Source organism: Eptatretus burgeri, chromosome 10, assembly GCF_056783735.1.
Source record: "Eptatretus burgeri isolate ZD-2024b chromosome 10, Ebu_testis_v1, whole genome shotgun sequence".
Classification (NCBI taxonomy): domain Eukaryota; kingdom Metazoa; phylum Chordata; class Myxini; order Myxiniformes; family Myxinidae; genus Eptatretus; species Eptatretus burgeri.
The window spans coordinates 86,848,315-86,868,477 of NC_140970.1; the positions used below are offsets into that span (position 1 = coordinate 86,848,315).

Genomic DNA, 20,163 nt, shown 5'->3' on the forward strand with positions numbered 1-20,163 from the left:
GCTGGTGGATGTCTTGGAACTCACCGCAGGGCAAAGAAGAATTTTGTCTCTCAAGGGACACTGGATACCATTGATCAGAGTCACGGGGCCAGGCTGAATGGCAGAGCTGAGCTGTTCAGGGAGCTGAGGCGTAAAACTGTACGTGCACTGAGGGTGGACAAGGATGCTTATGTGCGAGGAATCTGTGAGGGGGTAGAGCATCACCTGTGGACAGGTGATTCTCATCCCGCTTACAGGGGAATTCGCGCATTGCGTTCATCCAAGCCCATCCGTCGGAGCACTGCAGTTAGAGCAGAGAGTGGTAGGCTCTTGACAGAGGAGTCTGAAGTGAAGGCCCGCTGGGCCGGTTACTTTGAGCGGTTGTACCAGGCTGATCCCCCAGCTGTCGAGTTGGACGTCAAGGGTGTTACAATCCCTGTTGCTGACCCTCGAATCAACTGTGGTCCACCTTCGCTTGTGGAAACACGGGCTGCGGTGAACCGGTTGAAACAGGGCAAATCTCCAGGGATCTGTGGCATCCATGCTGAACTTCTCAAGGCTGGTGGAAATGCTGCACTCGTGTCGTTGCATGCAGTTTTGTGCTCTGCCTGGAACACAGGCATCATCCCAACTGATTGGAAGAGTGGCCTTGTTTTTCCTCTCTGGAAAGGGAAGGGTGATCGCCAAGGCTACAACAACTACTGAGGGGTGACGCTGCTCTCAGTGCCGGGCAAAGTGCCGTGTCTTTGCTCGGATAATTCTTGATAGGGTTCGCCACCATCTGCTTGAGCACCAGGATCCAGAGCAGTCAGGCTTTACACCAAAGAGGTCAACGATTGACCGTATCCTTGCTCTTCGTGTCCTCACCGAACGCAGACGAGAGTTTCGGCAGGGGCTGCTTGCAGCCTATGTTGATCTCTGTAAAGCGTTCGATTCAGTGAATCGGGATGTCCTCTGGAGGATTCTTGGTCTTCGTGGGGTGCCACCAAAACTGATCGATCTGATGTATGAACTCTACTCTGGTACTGAGAGTGCTGTGAAGTGTGGTGGTACCATCTCTGACTTATTTCCAGTTGTTACTGGAGTTCGTCAGGGGTGTGTACTGGCCCCCACACTTTTCAGCACTTGTATGGACTGGATTTTAGGGAGGATGTCGGAGAGATCAAGCTGCGGTGCATCGTTTGGGAATGTCAAGATCTCGGACCTTGATTTTGCAGATGATGCAGTCATCTTTGCAGAGACTTTAGATATCCTTTTGGGGGCCCTCGAGGTGCTGAATGAGGAGTCGGAGCCACTGGGATTACGGGTTTCTTGGGTCAAAACTAAGATCCAGGCTCTCGGTGACATCTTGGATGCTGCTGTCCTGTCTGTGTCTGCTTGTGGTGAGGATGTTGAGGTCGTGGAGAGATTCACTTACCTTGGCAGTGATATTCATGTCTCTGCTGGCTGTGAGTCAGAGGTCAATAGACGTCTGGGTCGGGCCTGGGGAGTCATGGATTCACTGGATCATGGGGTGTGGCGCTGCCGGTACCTGTGCGGGAGGACGAAAGTCCGAGTCTTCAGGTCCTTGGTACTTCCGGTCTTGCTCTATGGATGCGAGACTTGGACTCTGACCAAGGATCTGAGATGGAGACTTAATTCCTTTGGTACCGGGTCTTTTCGGAGAATCCTTGGCTATCGCTGGTCGGATTTTGTGTCCAACGAGCGGTTCCTGAGAGAGACTCGGATGAGATTTGTTACCAGCATAGTCCGTGAGCATCAGTTGCGGCTGTATGGACATGTGGCTCGTTTTCCTGACGCTGATCCTGCTCACCACATTCTCTCAGCGAGGGAGTCACGTGAGTGGAGGAGGCCAGTGGGCCGACCACGTGCCTCATGGTTGCAGCAGGTTGACCATCATCTCAAGGAGATGGGGATGGGATTGGCATCTGCCTGGGGGATGGCCAGACGGAGGCCCCTGGAGAACCGGCGGAAAGTGGACGCAGCAACGCGCTGTTCTGGCACATGCTCCCATACCTGACCTGACCTGGAAGATGATGATGATTACAATTATTATTATGATAAACAAGAAGATTTGTCGGGTTTGACCAATCTCGAGGTTTTTTTTGGGGGGGGGGTTGCATTTGTCATGGTCTGGAGTACTGAAAAGTGATCCCTGCCAAGACAATCAGTTGAAATAGACCAGGTGAGTTCTCATACGTATCCTTAGTGACTTTTTCGAGAAGATATTCCAACTTTAGTTTTGGATATAGCGGGTGGGAGCGACATTTTTTTCCATGCCATCCCTACAGTGAGAGTGCCAGCGCAATCTCTGATAATATCACAATATTAAAGGTGAATATAGCCATTTCAAATTGTAATTGTTTTTTGGTAAGAACATTACTGCTGATTGTAATTCAAGATTGCTTTCATCATTTCTGATCAGTGTGTTATAATAGTATAAAATATTCAGACCGTTTCATCACTCACCCAGAGGGTGCCTCTGAGCTATTCCCCAGAGCCAGTTATGTGTGAGGCTGCGCAGAGCCGGAGGGTCATGCAGAGGGTACACCTGGCTCACCAAATGGCACGCCACCAGCTCAGGTACTGTATGAATGGGCAGGTGCAATTGGATATAAAAAAACAATCACAAAAAACTCATTCATCCTTAGAAACATCCACGATCTTACAATGAGTGTGTCATTGAATTTCATCACAGCCAACTATGTTGACGGGTAACAGACCGCTGCGCGATTAAACTGCAAAGTCTTGGGTACAACTAACAGTAATTATTGCGTGGCCAATTGTGACAGGACAGCTCAGAGATGAGTGCTCTCTCATTTGAGCTGTATAGTGTGGATTTGATTCCCAACCAGACTATAAACTGTCAACCTGTTACTTTCCAGGGAGGTACCTCACCATATGCCGATCCTTCAGTGGAACTTTAAGCCCGCTGCCCCATCTATTTATATTTGCTTAATGTTGAAGTTAGAAGTTAAAACTTCAACAGTGCCTTCCAAAAGCAAAGCCCATCATGTGCCAGTCACTTAAATAAATTCCAACACCAATCCCTCAATCTAGTGAGGCACATCCCACAAATGATACAGCCAGCAGACCAAAATGGTAAATCATTTGCTATTGATTGTTTCTAATTCTGATTCAGCATACTCTGTTGCACAGTGTTGGTGCTGCTTACATACTGAAGCAGTTTATCAGAAAGGATTATATACTGGGTGGTTGGCCATTGCCTTCCCAGCAGAAGTTAGGTCAGGAATTTACCATGGTGCCAGCGATAGCTCACTTCCCCTTAACAAAAGACACCGTGGAATCTTTAAGGTCCACCAACTAATGCTGGCAGATGGAATGCCCAGTGTAACATCCATCTGTGGGACGGCACACACCTTGATGAATCACTGCCTGCGAAATACCGGGATGACAGTTTATAGGTGTGCTTGGATTCAAACCTAGGCTCGACAGCTTAGAGGCAAGTGTGCATACCTCTGGGCTCTCCGGTCAGCCCATTTGCTATATACACGTCACTTATTAATAAAAGGTAATTTTGGGCATCTTTTGAGATGAACACATTGAAGCTGATGGACAGAAAGTGTTATGTGTATTATGGTGTACCACTTTTACAAAAGTAGTTGTTGGAATGAAGCACCATGTGCCTGTCGATTCCACTAGTGAAGTTAGGTGATCGACCAAAGTTTGAAAATTTTCACGCCTTTTTTGACCGCGGACCGCCATTTTGAAATTTCAGGAAAAATCCATATTTTTGGAAATAATATTGATTTTGAATATTTATAAAAAATATATTTCTCTGTGTTTAGATGGCCGAATGCACTTCAGTAGGCACCATTATGATTGATAGTAAGTACCCGTAAATATTATTCACTAACTTGTCCCCACATTTTGAGAAGGGGTTGCCATTTTGGAAATTCAGTGAAAATCCCATATTTTGTGTATATCTAATGAAATATTTATTTATTTTATTCTTTGTGTACTTGCAGATAAACCTTGACTGACCAATGGTCAGGGTTCCTGTGGCTATGTGGGACAAGTTCGCTAGTAACAGGAATTTTGCGAAAGTGCTAATTCTTTGCGTGTCGTAAATGATCTCGCTGAAAGAGGAATTAAGCTAGTGTCTGACTTTATTCATATGTGCAATGATGAGAAACAACGTCAAGCATTGCTAGTGCGTGGAAGAGCACAGGAAGCTTTACCCAGACTATACAAAACAAACGCTATGTTCTCCACAACATATCTGTGTGGTTGCTTGTTTGCTAGATTGTTATGTTGTCATATATGAAAACCATGTCGCTTAAAACATATTTGGTTGTTCTCATAATTAATTGATCATGCTCTCATTTGTCATTAATAATGTCTTCATGAAAACGCTACGACTGATATTCTGCAAATGCCTAACAATGTGCCATGCAATAATTGTCAAAATATGGGATTTTCAGTGAAATTCCAAAATGGCAACCCCTTCTCAAAATGTTGGGACAAGTTGTGAATAATATTTACGGGTACTTATTATCATACTGGTGCTGACTGAAGTGCATTCGGCCATCTAAACACAGAGAAATATATTTTTTTAAATATTCAAAAATCAATATTATTTCCAAAAATATGGATTTTTCCTGAAATCTCAAAATGCGGGGGAAAAAGGCGGGAAAATTTTCAAACTTTGGTCGATCACCTAACTTCATCAGTGGAATCGATAGGCACATAGTGCTTCATTCCAGCAACTACTTTTGCAAAAGTGGTACACCATAGTGTGTATGAGTATTGTGTGATTGCTGCAAAGAGCAAATTGATCAACCTATTAGCCAAGAGCTTAACAAGGTTTAAGACTGCATTCTGGATTGCAAAATAAATGTTTATAAGCTGTCTATAATCTATAACATAACAGCATACATTCCTAGAAATCACAAACTGTAATGCCGATGTTTGTAGAATTAAATATGCATTTTTAGGAGATCAGGGGGAATGTCTTCACCATTTGCAGATTTTGCCACCAGGAGCACTTGTATTACGAGGCCTCATTTCTGACGTTTTTTCTCCTTTTATCTGAAAGATATATATATATATATATATATATATATATATATATATATATATATATATATATATATATATATATATATATATATATATATGTATATATATATATCTTCTTCTTTCGGTTGCACCCATTCGGGGTCGCCACAGCGGATCATCCGTATGATGCGCATAGTGATTTGGCACATGTTTTATGCCGGATGCCCTTCCTGACACAACCCTCGTCGCCTCTTATGACACAGGGATATGGTACACCTATTTTAACCGGGGTATACACCGGCCCAGTACACTGGTACTCATTTCGCCGACCTCGGAAGGATAACAGGCTGAGTCAACCCCCTGGTGTATTAATTCAGTGGCCCAACGGGGGTGGAACTCAGGACCTTTTGGATCCTAAGCTGCTGCCCTAACCACTGCATCAACACCAGGCTCATATATATATATATATATATATATATATATATATATATATATATATATATATATATATATATATATATATATATATATATATATATATATATATATATATATATATCTATATATATATATATATATACATATATATATATATATATGTATATGTATATGTATATATATATGTATATGTATATATATATATATACATACATATATATATATATATATATATATATATATATATATATATATACATATATACATACATATATATATATATATATACATATATATATATATATATATATATATATATATATATATATACATATATATATATATATATATATATATATATATATATATATATATATATCCTCCTCTTCTTCTTCTTTCGGCTGCTCCCGTTAGGGGTCGCCACAGCGGATCATCCGTATGATCCGCATAGTGATTTGGCACATGTTTTACGCCGGATGCCCTTCCTGACACAACCCTCGTCGCCTCTTATGACACAGGGATATGGTACACTTATTTTAACCAGGGTATACACCGGCCCAGTACACTGGTACTCATTTCGCTGACCTCGGAAGGATGACAGGCTGAGTCAACCCCCTGGTGTATTAATTCAGTGGCCCAACGGGGCTTGAACTCAGGACCTTTTGGATCCCAAGCCGCTGCCCTAACCACTGCTCCAACACACCAGATACTATATACATATATATATATATATATATATATATATATATATATATATATATATATATATATATATATATATATACATACATACATACATACATACATACATATATATATATATACATAGAGTTGGGTTTGTGTCTGTGGGTCATAAGCGCCACCCATTCTACAGACCACGCCTTCCTCTCTCTCGAACCCATCGTCACAAACACCGCCCATTCCACAGACCATCTCTCTCTATATATATATATATATATATATATATATATATATATATATATATATATATATATATATATATATATATATATATATATCTATATATCTCTCTCTCTCTCTCTCTCTCTCTCTCTCTCTCTCTCTCTCTCTCTCTCTCTCTCTCTCTCTCTCTCTCTCTCTCTCTCTCTCTCTCTCTCTCTCTCTCTCTCTCTCTCTCTCTCTCTCTCTCTCTCTCTCTACTCCATCATCACAAACACCGCCCATTATACAGACCACACCTTCCTCTCTCTCTCTACTCCATCATCACAAACACTGCCCATTATACAGACCACGCCTTCCTCTCTCTCTCTACTCCATCATCACAAACACCGCCCATTATACAGACCACGCCTTCCTCTCTCTCTACCCCATCGTCACAAACACCTCCCATCAGGGCCAGATTTATGTGTTGCGGAGCCCTGGACCCGAGAAGTACGTGGGGCCCTCTCAGGGCCGCAGCCATTTTTACTTCATATATGCTTATAAAAGTATTCATATATAAATGCACCAACCTAGGCTGGGCAAAAGAAAAAAACCACGGTTTATGTGTAAAAACATGTATTTCAGAAACTACTAGTCACAAAAGTTTATATACAAGAAACACCACTATGGATGAAAACAACGGAACAGAGAAAATAATCGCAAAACCAAAACGTGATGGTGTCATCTCAATGTAGAAAGTTTTTTTTTGTTGTTTTTGGAGATATGATTGCATTATTGCACACTTTGGGGTAATTGCTACAAAATATTTGCGAGATGTTAAAAACCTACAGAATCTTTAAGCTTCTTCCTGGCTTTGATTCTGTGGTTGACCTTAAGATTGCGCTCTTATGTTCAGTGGAAAGGAAAAAAAAGTAAGTTCAAAGATGTAAAATAAATGATAAACAACCAAACAGATGCCAAATTAACAGGGATATTGAGTATGTGTTTCGTGATTCACTGACCATTTACACAAACGAACTAGATTTTTTTCACAAACAAACAAAAGGGGGAAAATAGCAGAATTTCTTGTAATCTTTGCGTTTGCGCGGGGCCCCTGGGAGGCGCGGGGCCCCTGGGAGGCGCGGGACCCCTGGGAGGCGCGGGGCCCCTGGGAGGCGCGGGACCCCTGGGAGGCGCGGGGCCCCGGGCCGTGGCCCTGTGGGCCCTGCCCTAAATCCGGCCCTGTCGCCCATTATACAGACCACACCTTCCTCTCTCTCTCTCTCTACCCCATCGTCACAAACACCACCCATTATACAGACCACACCTTCCTCTCTCTCTACTCCATCGTCACAAACACCACCCATTATACAGACCACGCCTTCCTCTCTCCTACCCCATCGTCACAAACACCGCCCATTATACAGACCACGCCTTCCTCTCTCTCTACTCCATCGTCACAAACACCGCCCATTATACAGACCACGCCTTCCTCTCTCTCTACTCCATCGTCACAAACACCGCCCATTATACAGACCACACCTTCCTCTCTCTCTCTACTCCATCATCACAAACACCGCCCATTATACAGACCACACCTTCCTCTCTCTCCACCCCATCGTCACAAACACCGCCCATTATACAGACCACACCTTCCTCTCTCCTACCCCATCGTCACAAACACCGCCCATTATACAGACCACAACTTCCTCTCTCCTACCCCATCGTCACAAACACCGCCCATTATACAGACCACAACTTCCTCTCTCCTACCCCATCGTCACAAACACCGCCCATTATACAGACCACAACTTCCTCTCTCCTACCCCATCGTCACAAACACCGCCCATTATACAGACCATGCCTTCTTCTCTCTCTCTGGACATGTAATCCACATATTATGTGAAGAAAATAAACATTAAAATTGGATTTGTCGTGAAATTCCTGCGTCTGTAATTTATTCGGCGAGAGGTTACGTACACGTACACACTAAAGAGGTTACGTACACGTACACACTAAAGAGGTTACATACACGTACACACTAAAGAGGTTACGTACACGTACACACTGAAGAGGTTACGGACACGTACACACTAAAGAGGTTACATACACGTACACACTAAAGAGGTTACGTACACGTACACACTAAAGAGGTTACGGACACGTACACACTAAAGAGGTTACGTACACGTACACACTAAAGAGGTTACGTACACGTACACACTAAAGAGGTTACATACACGTACACACTAAAGAGGTTACGTACACGTACACACTGAAGAGGTTACGGACACGTACACACTAAAGAGGTTACATACACGTACACACTAAAGAGGTTACGTACACGTACACACTGAAGAGGTTACGGACACGTACACACTAAAGAGGTTACATACACGTACACACTGAAGAGGTTACGTACACGTACACACTAAAGAGGTTACATACACGTACACACTGAAGAGGTTACGTACACGTACACACTAAAGAGGTTACGTACACGTACACACTAAAGAGGTTACATACACGTACACACTAAAGAGGTTACATACACGTACACACTAAAGAGGTTACGTACACATACACACTAAAGAGGTTACGTACACGTACACACTAAAGAGGTTACATACACGTACACACTAAAGAGGTTACATACACGTACACACTAAAGAGGTTACGTACACGTACACACTAAAGAGGTTACATACACGTACACACTGAAGAGGTTACGTACACGTACACACTAAAGAGGTTACATACACGTACACACTAAAGAGGTTACATACACGTACACACTAAAGAGGTTACGTACACGTACACACTAAAGAGGTTACATACACGTACACACTAAAGAGGTTACATACACGTACACACTAAAGAGGTTACGTACACGTACACACTAAAGAGGTTACATACACGTACACACTGAAGAGGTTACGTACACGTACACACTAAAGAGGTTACATACACGTACACACTAAAGAGGTTACGTACACGTACACACTAAAGAGGTTACATACACGTACACACTAAAGAGGTTACATACACGTACACACTGAAGAGGTTACGTACACGTACACACTAAAGAGGTTACATACACGTACACACTAAAGAGGTTACGTACACGTACACACCAAAGTTATGTATGAAATGTACACGTTAACTTCCGTACACTCAACATCACCTCGGAGTTTATGTCTATTTTAAAAACTGAAATAACACGTTGAAAACTAAACAAGGTACGTTTTCATAGGAATCTATAATAATAAATGTGTGTGTGTGTGTGTGTGTGTGTGTGTGTGTGTGTGTGTGTGTGTGTGTGTGTGTGTGTGTGTGTGTGTGTGTGTGTGTGTGTGTGTGTCAGTGTCTCCTCCATAACTCCAAAACCATGAAACCTTGCAGCCTGAAACTTTGTATGCAAACTAAGGGAATTACAAGGAAGTGCATGTATGAAAATTAGGTGTTTCGGTTTATCTAAACACACCTCTTGAAGATAATTAACAGCCTTATTTGATTAACCTTATCTAGGCGTCATCCTTGATCTCCTCACTGTTCGTCGATGGGGCCTTCATTCGCCATTTTTTGGGCCTGCTCAACAATGCCTCAACTTGGAACAGGCCGCAATGGTTACTTAACCACAGTTTTTTTTCCACTTTCCTCACTCATATCATCGAATGCCTGATCATCATATCTACGAATCGCTGTATAAATTGCAATGCTTAAAATGCCAGGAGACACCAGCATTTGTGGCATTATTTCATTTCCGCACATGCCATAACCTCTCGAATCTTTTAATCTGAGTCAAGTTTCAAAATTTCAACCATGGAATTGACCTTAACAACAGTTCGCAATGCTCAAAGGTCAAAAAAAGTGTTCATTTGTCCAATCCACACATTGTTTGACATTCCAGGCATCTTCAGGTGGTGTTAAATAATGACTGATCGGCAATCGCTAATTGCTTGCCAAGCCAAGCCATCCCTTATCATCCGTTTCATTGGAGTGCATGCTTGAGTGCTTAAGCCACTTGGCAAGCGCTCTACGAGCTACTTGGATGCTTGTTTACAAGTCGTGTCAATACACGGCAAACGTACCAGCACTGTCACTCTGCACTGTCACTGATAAACACAATCAAAAATACATTGATCGACCATCTATCTGCCTGTATTGCACCCCACTGTGTCGTCAGTGCGGTGCCAAGTGTGCCATTCCGTATTAACGGATGGATGGAGGGAAGGAATGGATGGACCAAACTGGTGTTTGTAAGCCATAGCGAGACAGTAGATGGCGGTGTAAATAACTTTTTATCACAGCTGTTGTCCTTTTTGAAAATATATTTCCAAATTGATATTGAAGACAATGTTGGGTGATAATGTAAATGAAGTACATATATAAATGTGTGCTCCATTGTCTTAGTTAAATCTGACAAAAGATTTAACTCTGCCATACCATCTGTCGTCCCTCAGATCGGCAAGCATCAGCCTCTTCACTCTCTACAGATCTGGATAAAATTACAAGCTGGTCCAACACGTGGAACATGTCTTTCAATCCCGACAAATATCACACTCTCACTATGTTTCTCCAAAAAGACCATCACATTTCCAAGCTGGTCCCCAAAGCCAGTCACCGACTGGCATCCTCCGTCATGCAAAGTCATTCCTTGGCACACCTGAGATCCTGACCACATACAAAGCTTTCGTACGCAGCCTGATGGAGTACTGCTCTCCCCTCTGGGCTGGTGCTCCTGCCCCTCACCTTTCTCGGCTTCACGCTGTGGAAACCAATGCATTTAGAATCATTGGCATCTCCTGCAATGATGCTGAGTCTTTGGGCCTCTCACACTCTCACCACAGGCAGGTCGGTGGGCTTTCTGTCTTCACCGTCTCCTCTCCAGGTCTTCAAAACAGCTGTTCACCACCACCTCTTATGTTACCCCATCCAAAACCATGATCTTTTCTACCCCCGTTCGTCCAGCCCAAACCCAGCTCCATCAAATTCCCTGCCTTCCTTCCCGAAAGCCCCATGTCGTGTAAGGTCCTGAAAGTCCCTGTGGTGTCCATCTTGTTTACCCCGTGTTCCCTGCCCCATCTCTCTCCCTTCCACAGATCTCCCAATGTCTCTGTTCCCTTATGTTTTGTGCGTCCCTCTCCCACCCCCCTTGTTGTGCATTGTGTGTTAGCTCTCATACGAGCCTCGACAATGTATACAAAAAGAAGCTGTTTTTACGATTGACATGGCCATGGCAGTTCAGTATGACATCATATATAGGAAAAAGTGACACCCCTCCTGGCAATATCTACTGACGGTGAAAATCTTCAGTTCACCACGTGACTACCTGGCACATGCACACTATGTTCTGCTTACATGTGGTTTGCAATCTGGAAGCTACAATGAACCAAATACAGGAACTACCTTTATATCCAGCTCATGAAATAAAACAGTTACACACTTCTTTGCATTTCCATGATAAATTTGTATCTTTGAAGTGAAAGAGTTCTACTTGCTGTTGTGTGTTCCTTTCAGCACCCTGAAGCCATTGCCTTTACCGTTTACCCAGCACCACAGACTTACTGATGGGCTGCCCCTCGTGGAACTTGATGCCAGCAACTCGCTCTCCATGCCACGCACGCAGGTCGTTCAGCCAGTGGCGCAGGATGGTCTGGCGCTCCTGTACACACGTTTGCACTTCTGGGTGGAAAGGTTCCAAAATAAAATGATGCTTAGCATGTATTTTCTGATTTTTTTTTTTTTATGTTGGCAGAAATTGATATGTACACAGGGTCCCAGATAAGACTGCTTCTTTCGAATGTAGCACAAGACTGCTGGTTGCATCATTTCCTGGGGGGAAACTTTGCCACTGATGCAGTGGCACCTCTTATCATCCCCCATCCCCTGTAGGTTCGAGCAGGAACTTGGAATTTGGCCAGGCTGCCGGTGATAGCTCGTCTACACATCGCGAAGGACACCGTGGGATGTTTAACATCAACCATCTAATGGCGGCAGACGGGTCCTCCGGATTCATGTCCACCTGGTGGACAGTGCACACATTGATGCCTGACCCTGCCTGCGAAACACAAGGATGACAGGTTATAGCTGGGTCGAGATTCAAACCAAGCCAAGACAGCTCAGAGGTGACTATGCATACCTCCAGGCTATCCTGCCAAAGTCATCCAGGTAAGATGGAACCGCTGGTATTTGAAAAACTTAACCAAAAGATTCGGGTTTTCATGGACACTTTACAGATTTAAACAACAGACTTAATCATTTGAATTCTACTCATGGTACCCATTGTTACTTGGGCTTGTTTTTTTATTAAAAAAAAAAAAAATCTTTGGACAGGTAGATGGTGAAATCACGATCCCTTAAAAATCCAAAGCAGAACTTTGCAAACAAAGTGTGGCGTCGAAGAGACTGACTCAGCAATGGTTGTTCAGCACCATTTCATGCAGGAAGGAATAAGGCAGAAATGTGTCAGCATCGATCAGAAACACAATTTACAAAATTCATCGTGACACTATTGGATATGGCTTGCCATTTCCACCAGGTAAGCCTCGTGGAAAAAAAAAAAACAGTGCATACCTGAGGAGGCAGTCAAAGAAGTCTTTATAGCTTTTGAAACATCGCCAAAACAAAAAGTGATTTTGGCTGCACTTGTCAAAGGCCTCAAAAATTCAGGCACTTTGAATAAGCAAAGCTGCGTCCTGAGAAACCCTTGCGTTCTCCACCAAATCAAGGTGCTCTCGTGTCATATATGAGAACGGACATCCAAGAAAATGGCTGGCATTATAATGAACTGACAAGTTTACAGATAAATGATCAACCTCGTTCTCAATTCTGTTCTCGACTTGCATTGGAATCCTTCAACATTCGCACGAGTTATTTAATAAATAAATTAACGGTTCAGGCGTACAGTGTCCATACGACCATAGAAAGTCTACACCCTCCGTCAAAATGTTCACCTTTTGCTGCCTTATAACCTGGAATTAAATTGCGTTAAATTAGACTTTTTCCACCTTTATTTACACATCGTAACCCACAACTTCCAAGTGAAAAACAAATTCTACAAATTTCAGAAAATTGATTAAGACTACAAAGAGAGAATATCTTGCTTGGATAAGTGTCCACCCCCCCCCCCTTTGTAATAGCAATTATAAATTAGCTCAGGTGTAACCAATCACCTTCAAAATCACACACCAAGTTAATTGGCTCCACCTATGTTACATCAGAGTGATTCTGATTATTTCACAATAAAATCAGCTGTTCCTGTTGGTTTCCTCTGCTTGGTGGTGCATTTCACAGCAAAGACTCAACCATGAGCCCCAAGGAGCTTTCAAAAGACCTCCGGGATAAAGTTGTGGAATGGCACAGATCAGGGGATGGATATAAAAAACATTTCAAAGGCCTCAATATCCCTTGGAGTAGTCACAAGACAATCATTAAGAAGTGGAAGGCGTGTGGTACTACAAAGATTCTGTCTAGATTAGGCCGTCCTTCCAAACTGGATGACCAATCAAGGAGGAGACTGATCAGAGAGGCCACCAAGAGGCCAATGGCAACTTTGAAAGAGCTACAGGCCTTTATGGCAAAGACTCGTCACTGTGTGCATGTGACAACAATATTCCAAGCACTCCACAAGTCTGGCTTGTATGGTAGGGTTGCAATAAGGAAGCCCTTACTCAAAAAAGATTGCTGCCACAATCTCAAGTTATCCTCCATCCAAAACCATGATCTTTTTATACCCTTGTTAACCTCCCCCCTCCTCCCACAAATTCCTCCTAATTTTCCAGTTTTACCTTCATGGAGTTTCCTTCTCCACACATGCGTGTTTAGCATGTTTTGGCTGTGACATCCTGATCCATTCAGTGGACTGGCTCTTCCACGAGCCTCGATTATGTATACAAAAAACCCCAGTATAACAGTACATGGGACTTCCAAGGAATCTGTAAGGATGTGGTATCATGAGTTAGGTGCTCAGAAGGGAAAAGCAAACAGGATAATCCATCTTTCATCTTCATTGGCTTGTGTTCAATTTTTTTTTCTACTCCACACATGTGCTACTAGACCGATTTCTCCATGAATCAATAAATAGTTATACACAGGGTTAAGTCTGGTGTGAGTTTAATGGTTTAGGTGGTTGGCTTAGGACCTTTGTTAGGACCTTAGGGTACTGAGTTGGAGCCCCTGTTTGCCATTGAATTAAAACCAGATGGGGTTGACTTGGCCTGTCATCCTTCTGAGGTTGGCAAAATGAGTACCAGTGTGTTGGGGTAATAACCATTTTGGGGTAACCTGCGTTGGAGTGGTGACCTGTCCAGGACTGCTTCTCCTTGTGAATGAAACTGCTTCGGCAGCCCTATATGCCCAATGGCATGAAAGGAATGGTATTATTAATATTATTATTATTATTATAAATATGGGTGTAGTTATGACTCAGGCAAGATGGCACAACAACCTCCTCCAGCAAATTTCGTCATCGTTCCTTTACATTGTATGAAGTTTCTTGAGAGGGTAACGCAGACTCGGTGGTGTAATGGTAAGAGCGTCCGCTGGCCGAATCAAACCAAAGACTTTAAAAACGGTGTGTGATGCTTACTTGCTTGATGCTCAGTATTTAAAAGAACAGAACACCACAGGTTGGAAACTATTGTGCAAGCTTGATGAGACTATTGCCATCTCTTGTATTGAAGTTAATTCTAAGAGAATTCATCATCATACTAAAATATGCAATTTGGTGTCTATCTGACTGTCTGACTGAGATACATTCAGTGGTTACTTATCCAATCTCAACCAAACTTGAAAGGAGGACTAAGGGTCACACGATAGAGGTTGTCACGACTTCATTTCCCCCCCTCCCCAAGGGGGTATGCCACCATAGGCGAAATCCATCCTAAGGTGTATATCCGTGTTGAGATAGCTTTATCGTGGCATTCTTCCAAGGCCGCTTCTATTATAACAAAAGTAACAACAACACTTATGATAATAGCATAATATTAATATTATTTCAAAACAATATTAATAATTACGAATAATATAAATACTTACAAGTCTAACTAATACTAATATTAATACTTACTAATCCCCCCTCTCCAAGAGTTTTGTCCTCCTTGGAGAAGGGGTGTGTTCAGTTACCAAGCAGCAAGGTAGTGCTTGCCAAGCTCGCTGCTCCTTATCAATGGTTTCAAACGGAGTGCTTGCTTGGATGATTAAGCAGGCCCCGAGTCGAGATCTACTGTAATCCATGTACCACAGAGATCTACATAACATGACCCTTCCTGCCACTCACGGAGGGAGTGGGTGTACTCGTATTATTAAACTCTACCCGATTACATTTGTACAACCATTGATTGACACCATTTCATTTCATTTTCTGCGATTGATGCCAACACGGGTGAATAAATAATGGGACCTGGTCGTGCCTGAGATGAGAACAATGTGTCTCCACAAATGCTGCCGAAGAGAGCACACTCGGCAACGGTGAACGGGCGCAGAGATCCACCCAGGTCTGCACGGAGGGGCTTCAAAAGGCCGAGTCGTTCGGCTCCGTTCATCAAGCTGCACAAGACCATATTTGCAAACGTGTTGAAAATAAGAAAAACAAAAATCCAAATTCAATCCAAAATTACAGTGTAGTTGAAAACTAAAATTATCGAATCACAATGGAGATCTATGACTAGATGAGGTCACGTTGAACACTTATGACTTGATCATTTCAACAGACATAATCACAAGTGTCCATATATATAGTTTCCCACAATTCAAAGCCACCCGTCTGACACCACCATTCAGAATAAACCCTCCCTCTTACCATTACCTTTTCTTCATTTCTTTATTGGGTGGTCGCTAGACGACCCTTATTCTCAGGTTTTCCGTCTGTCTGTATGTTTGTATGTAATGGACAGCTCTGGAGGCCAGAGGAGTCAAACGATTTTAGTGAAACTTGATTGGTAGGTTCATACCAGGATCAAGTTGTATGCTTTTGAGGACCGTTGCTATGGACGCCACCGTTGCCTATCAACGGGACTGTGAAATTTTTGAAAAAAATCCGAAAGAAAAAAAAATTTCGAAAATCAAAAATCGGCTTCCACGCTTTTCTACGCACTATAATTGGATTCGTTATATATGCTAGATATCCCTTATTGTCGGGTTTTCCGTCTGTGTGTGTGTATGTGTGTCTGCAACGCGAGGCTCCACAGCACAAAACAGCGAACCAATTTCGATGAAACTTTGCCAACAGGTGCCATATGGTCTGGGAATGTGCACGTTTGAATTTCGTTGCCAAGCAACTACCCGTTGCTGTGCAGCGGCCGAAAAACCGCGTACAGTATTTTCAATACTTGTCCTTCAGTTTTGAATGTGGAGAAACGAGACTTCGGAATTAAACACTTCGAGATATTTAAAAAATTTTACTTGAGCCGATTTTTGATTGAGGTTTTATTTTTCAAATGGTAGTCCTTCAAAAATCGGGTGTCTATTTACCGTCATTTTTTATGAGGGGCTTAGGAAAGTGGGTGGAGCTTAGGGAAAGTGGATGTGGTTGATGAAAAGTGGGGGTGGCATAGGAAAGTGGGCTTGGCTTATGGGAAGTGGGCGTGGCTTATGAAAAATATTGTGTGGCTCAGGAGGTGTGGTCAAACAAGAGCATTGAGAGAAGTTTATTGGGTTTTCCGTGTGTGTGTGTGTGTGTGTGTGTGTGTGTGTGTGTGTGTGTGTGTGTGTGTGTGTGTGTGTCTGTCTGCAACGCGAGGCTCCACAGCACAAACCAGCAAACCAATTATTTTACAAATGGTAGTCCTTCAAAAATAGGGTCTCCATTTACCGTAATTTTTATGAGTGCAAGTTGGCAAACTACTCAATAGGACAAATCTTGCCAGGCAGAGGAACAATTGTATGTGAACCAATACGTCTTGGCAATGAATCTTCGTCGGTGGATCGGTCAGAATGAAAAGCATCGTATCCAGCGCTTCGATCCTATTGAATCCCTCGTCACCTACCGGCTTGTCAACCTCTGTCAAAAATTTTCAGCCCGATCCGTCAAAAACTGTATGACTAGTATGCAATTATATTACTATATGCTTTCACCCCAACGTTTGCGTTGGGATTCCCTAACGTAGGGTTAGGGAATCGAACACAAATGATGAATGGACAGTTGCTCGTCATGTTCCGATATGGAACAACGAACGGTAAAAATGCCATCTGATGTGTTCTCTTGTCTACATATTTCAAATTCACCTTAGTCTAGCGACCACCCATGTCACCTACCGGCTTGTCTTTTAATACATATTTCAAAATGACGTAAGAATGAATTTTGTGCATGCGCTGTGTACGTGTGTGTTTTCAGCGACATGGCTCTGCTTGCCGGGCACACTTAACCTGCCGTTGCAAGTGCAAAATGTGTACAATAATTTAAATAGTTTTTTTTTTTTTAAACAACATTTTCAGCACTTAGACGAAAGAGTGGCAATTTCAGAATGGTTAACGAAAATTATTCTGTTCCCGAATGCAAATCGGACTCAAGGGCATGAAAGGAATACGGGAAATATCCGGAGATGAGAGGTGTCGAGTTCATACCATCTCCTGTTAGTACAAGCGAGCAAGTGGCAGTGGATATTACACACACACACACACACACACACAAACACACACACATACACACACACACACACACACACACACACACACACACACACACACACACACACGCTTCTCTTTTACCAAACTTCTCTTGTGGCCAGGAACTAGACAAAAATATATATTTATAATGGCTCTCACAGCTCCCACTCCCAGCAGACGTCCATTACATAAATAACCAAGACTGCCATGTTCAAACGAGGTAATCATGCAAGGTTCAAAGTCCACTTACTAGCAGCGATGGTCGAAGGATTGGGTTGAACGCACTCGTCTACAAACCTACAGGATTGTACCAGTCCACCTCCACAGGACAACCTTCACTTCCTAGAAGTTTGCAGTAAGGAGAGCTTTCTGGGAGAGTTCAGAAAGTTCCGTATATCGTTTGTTATGCTTATGAAGAGGCACAACACCTTTCTCACAGGGATGTTTCCAAGTATTTTCGGCTTCTTTTAGAAACTTTGTGAACCATTTTAGGTAACAATCATTATCTCGCACATACGACATACTTTATGTTTCCCTGAACACTCCCGTTTCCTAGGGTTTCTGCACATGCGGACCAAGCATGCTGGGGAGGATGAAGTCATTTCGAAAGTCGCATATTGAATGGAAGTATTTTACCCTTTCCAATTCATTTTATTGAGTTAATTAATGACGGGGGATCATGGGCCTACTTGTGTACAATGTAAGGTCAGGTCAGTTATGGAAGCGTGTGCCTGAGCAGTGCATCGCTGCATCCACTTTCCACGGGTACTCCAGGGGCCTCCGTCGGGCCATCCCCCAGGCAGATGTCTGGCCCATCCCCATCTCCTTGCGATGCTGATCAACCTGCTGCAACGACAAGGCACGTGGTCGGCCCATTGGCCTCCCCCACTCATGAGGCTCCCTCGCCGAGAGAATCCGGTGAGCAGGATCAGCATCAGGGAAATGAGCCACATGTCCGTACAGCCGCAGGTGACGCTCATGGACTATGCAAGTAACAAATCTCATTTGAGTCTCTCTCAGCAACTGCTTGTTGGACACAAAGTCCGACCAGCGATAGCCAAGGATTCTCCGAAGAGACCTGGTACCTAAGGAATGAAGTCTCTGTCTTAGATCCCTGGTCAGAATCCAATTCTCACACCCACAGAGCAAGACTGGAAGCACCAAGGACCTGAAGACTCGGACTTTCATCCTCCCACACAGGTACTGGCAGCAACACATCCCATGATCCGGTGAGTCCATGACTCCCCTGGCCCGACACAGACGTCTATTGACCTCGGTGTCACAGCCAGCAGAGACATGAATATCACTGCCAAGGTAAGTGAATCTCTCCGTGACCTCAATATCCTCGCCACAAACAGGTACAGACAGGATAGCAGCATCCAAGAAGTCAATGAAAGCCTGGATCTTAGTTTTGACCCAGGAAACCCGTAATCCCAGTGGCTCCAACTCCTCATTCAGCACTTTGAGGGCCCCCAAAGGGATATCTGGAATCTCCGCAAAGAAGACTGCATTATCTGCAAAATCAAGGTCAGCGACCTTGACATTTCTAAAGATGCACTGCAGCTTGATCTCTCCGACATCCTCCCAAGAATCCAGTCCATACAAGTGCTGAAAAGTGTGGGGCTAGTACACATCCCTGATGAACTCCAGTAACAACTGGAAATAAGACAAAGATGGTATCACCACATGTCACAGCACTCTCAGTTCCAGAATATAATTCAGATATCAGATTGATCAGTTTTGGTGGCACCCCACGAAGACCAAGAATCCTCCAGAGGGCATCCCGATTCACTGAAACAAACCCTTTACAGAGATCAACATAGGCTGCAAGCAGCCCCTGCCGAAACTCTCGTCTGCGTTCGGTGAGGAAACGAAGTGCAAGGATACGGTCAATCGTTGACCTCTTTGGTGTAAAGCCTGACTACTCTGGACGCTGGTGCTCAAGCAGATGGTGGCGAACCCTATCAAGAATTATCCGAGCAAAGACCTTGCCCGGAACTGAGAGCAGCGTCACCCCTCGGTAGTTGTTGCAGTCTTGGCGATCACCCTTCCTTTTCCAGAGAGGGACAACAAGGCTCATCTTCCAGTCATTTGGGATGATGCCTGTGTTCCAGACAGAGCAAAGAACTGCATGCAACAACATGAGTACAGCATCTCTACCAGCCTTGAGAAGTTCAGCAAAGATGCCACAGATCCCTGGAGCTTTTCCCCATTTCAACCGGTTCACCACAGCCT

The 20,163-nt window shown here is 43.5% G+C and overlaps 1 protein-coding gene across 4 annotated transcripts in view; it reads right to left on the reverse strand.

Annotated features, from left to right (window-relative positions):
* The window catches only part of LOC147019021 (anoctamin-8-like), a 92,351-nt gene that overhangs the window by 57,937 nt on the left and 14,251 nt on the right, over window positions 1–20,163 (reverse strand). For 3 of the 4 annotated variants that reach the window (XM_085899185.1, XM_085899183.1, XM_085899184.1), the window contains 3 exons: window positions 15,735–15,870; window positions 11,890–11,986; window positions 2,449–2,565 (listed from right to left, as the gene is read on the reverse strand). In XM_085899185.1, coding sequence (XP_085755311.1) covers window positions 2,449–2,565; window positions 11,890–11,986; window positions 15,735–15,866 — 346 coding nt within the window. In that variant the 5' untranslated portion in view covers window positions 15,867–15,870. Of the gene's footprint in view, window positions 1–2,448; window positions 2,566–11,889; window positions 11,987–15,724; window positions 15,871–20,163 lie in introns of those variants that run through there. The other variant, XM_085899186.1, reaches the window with a different exon arrangement.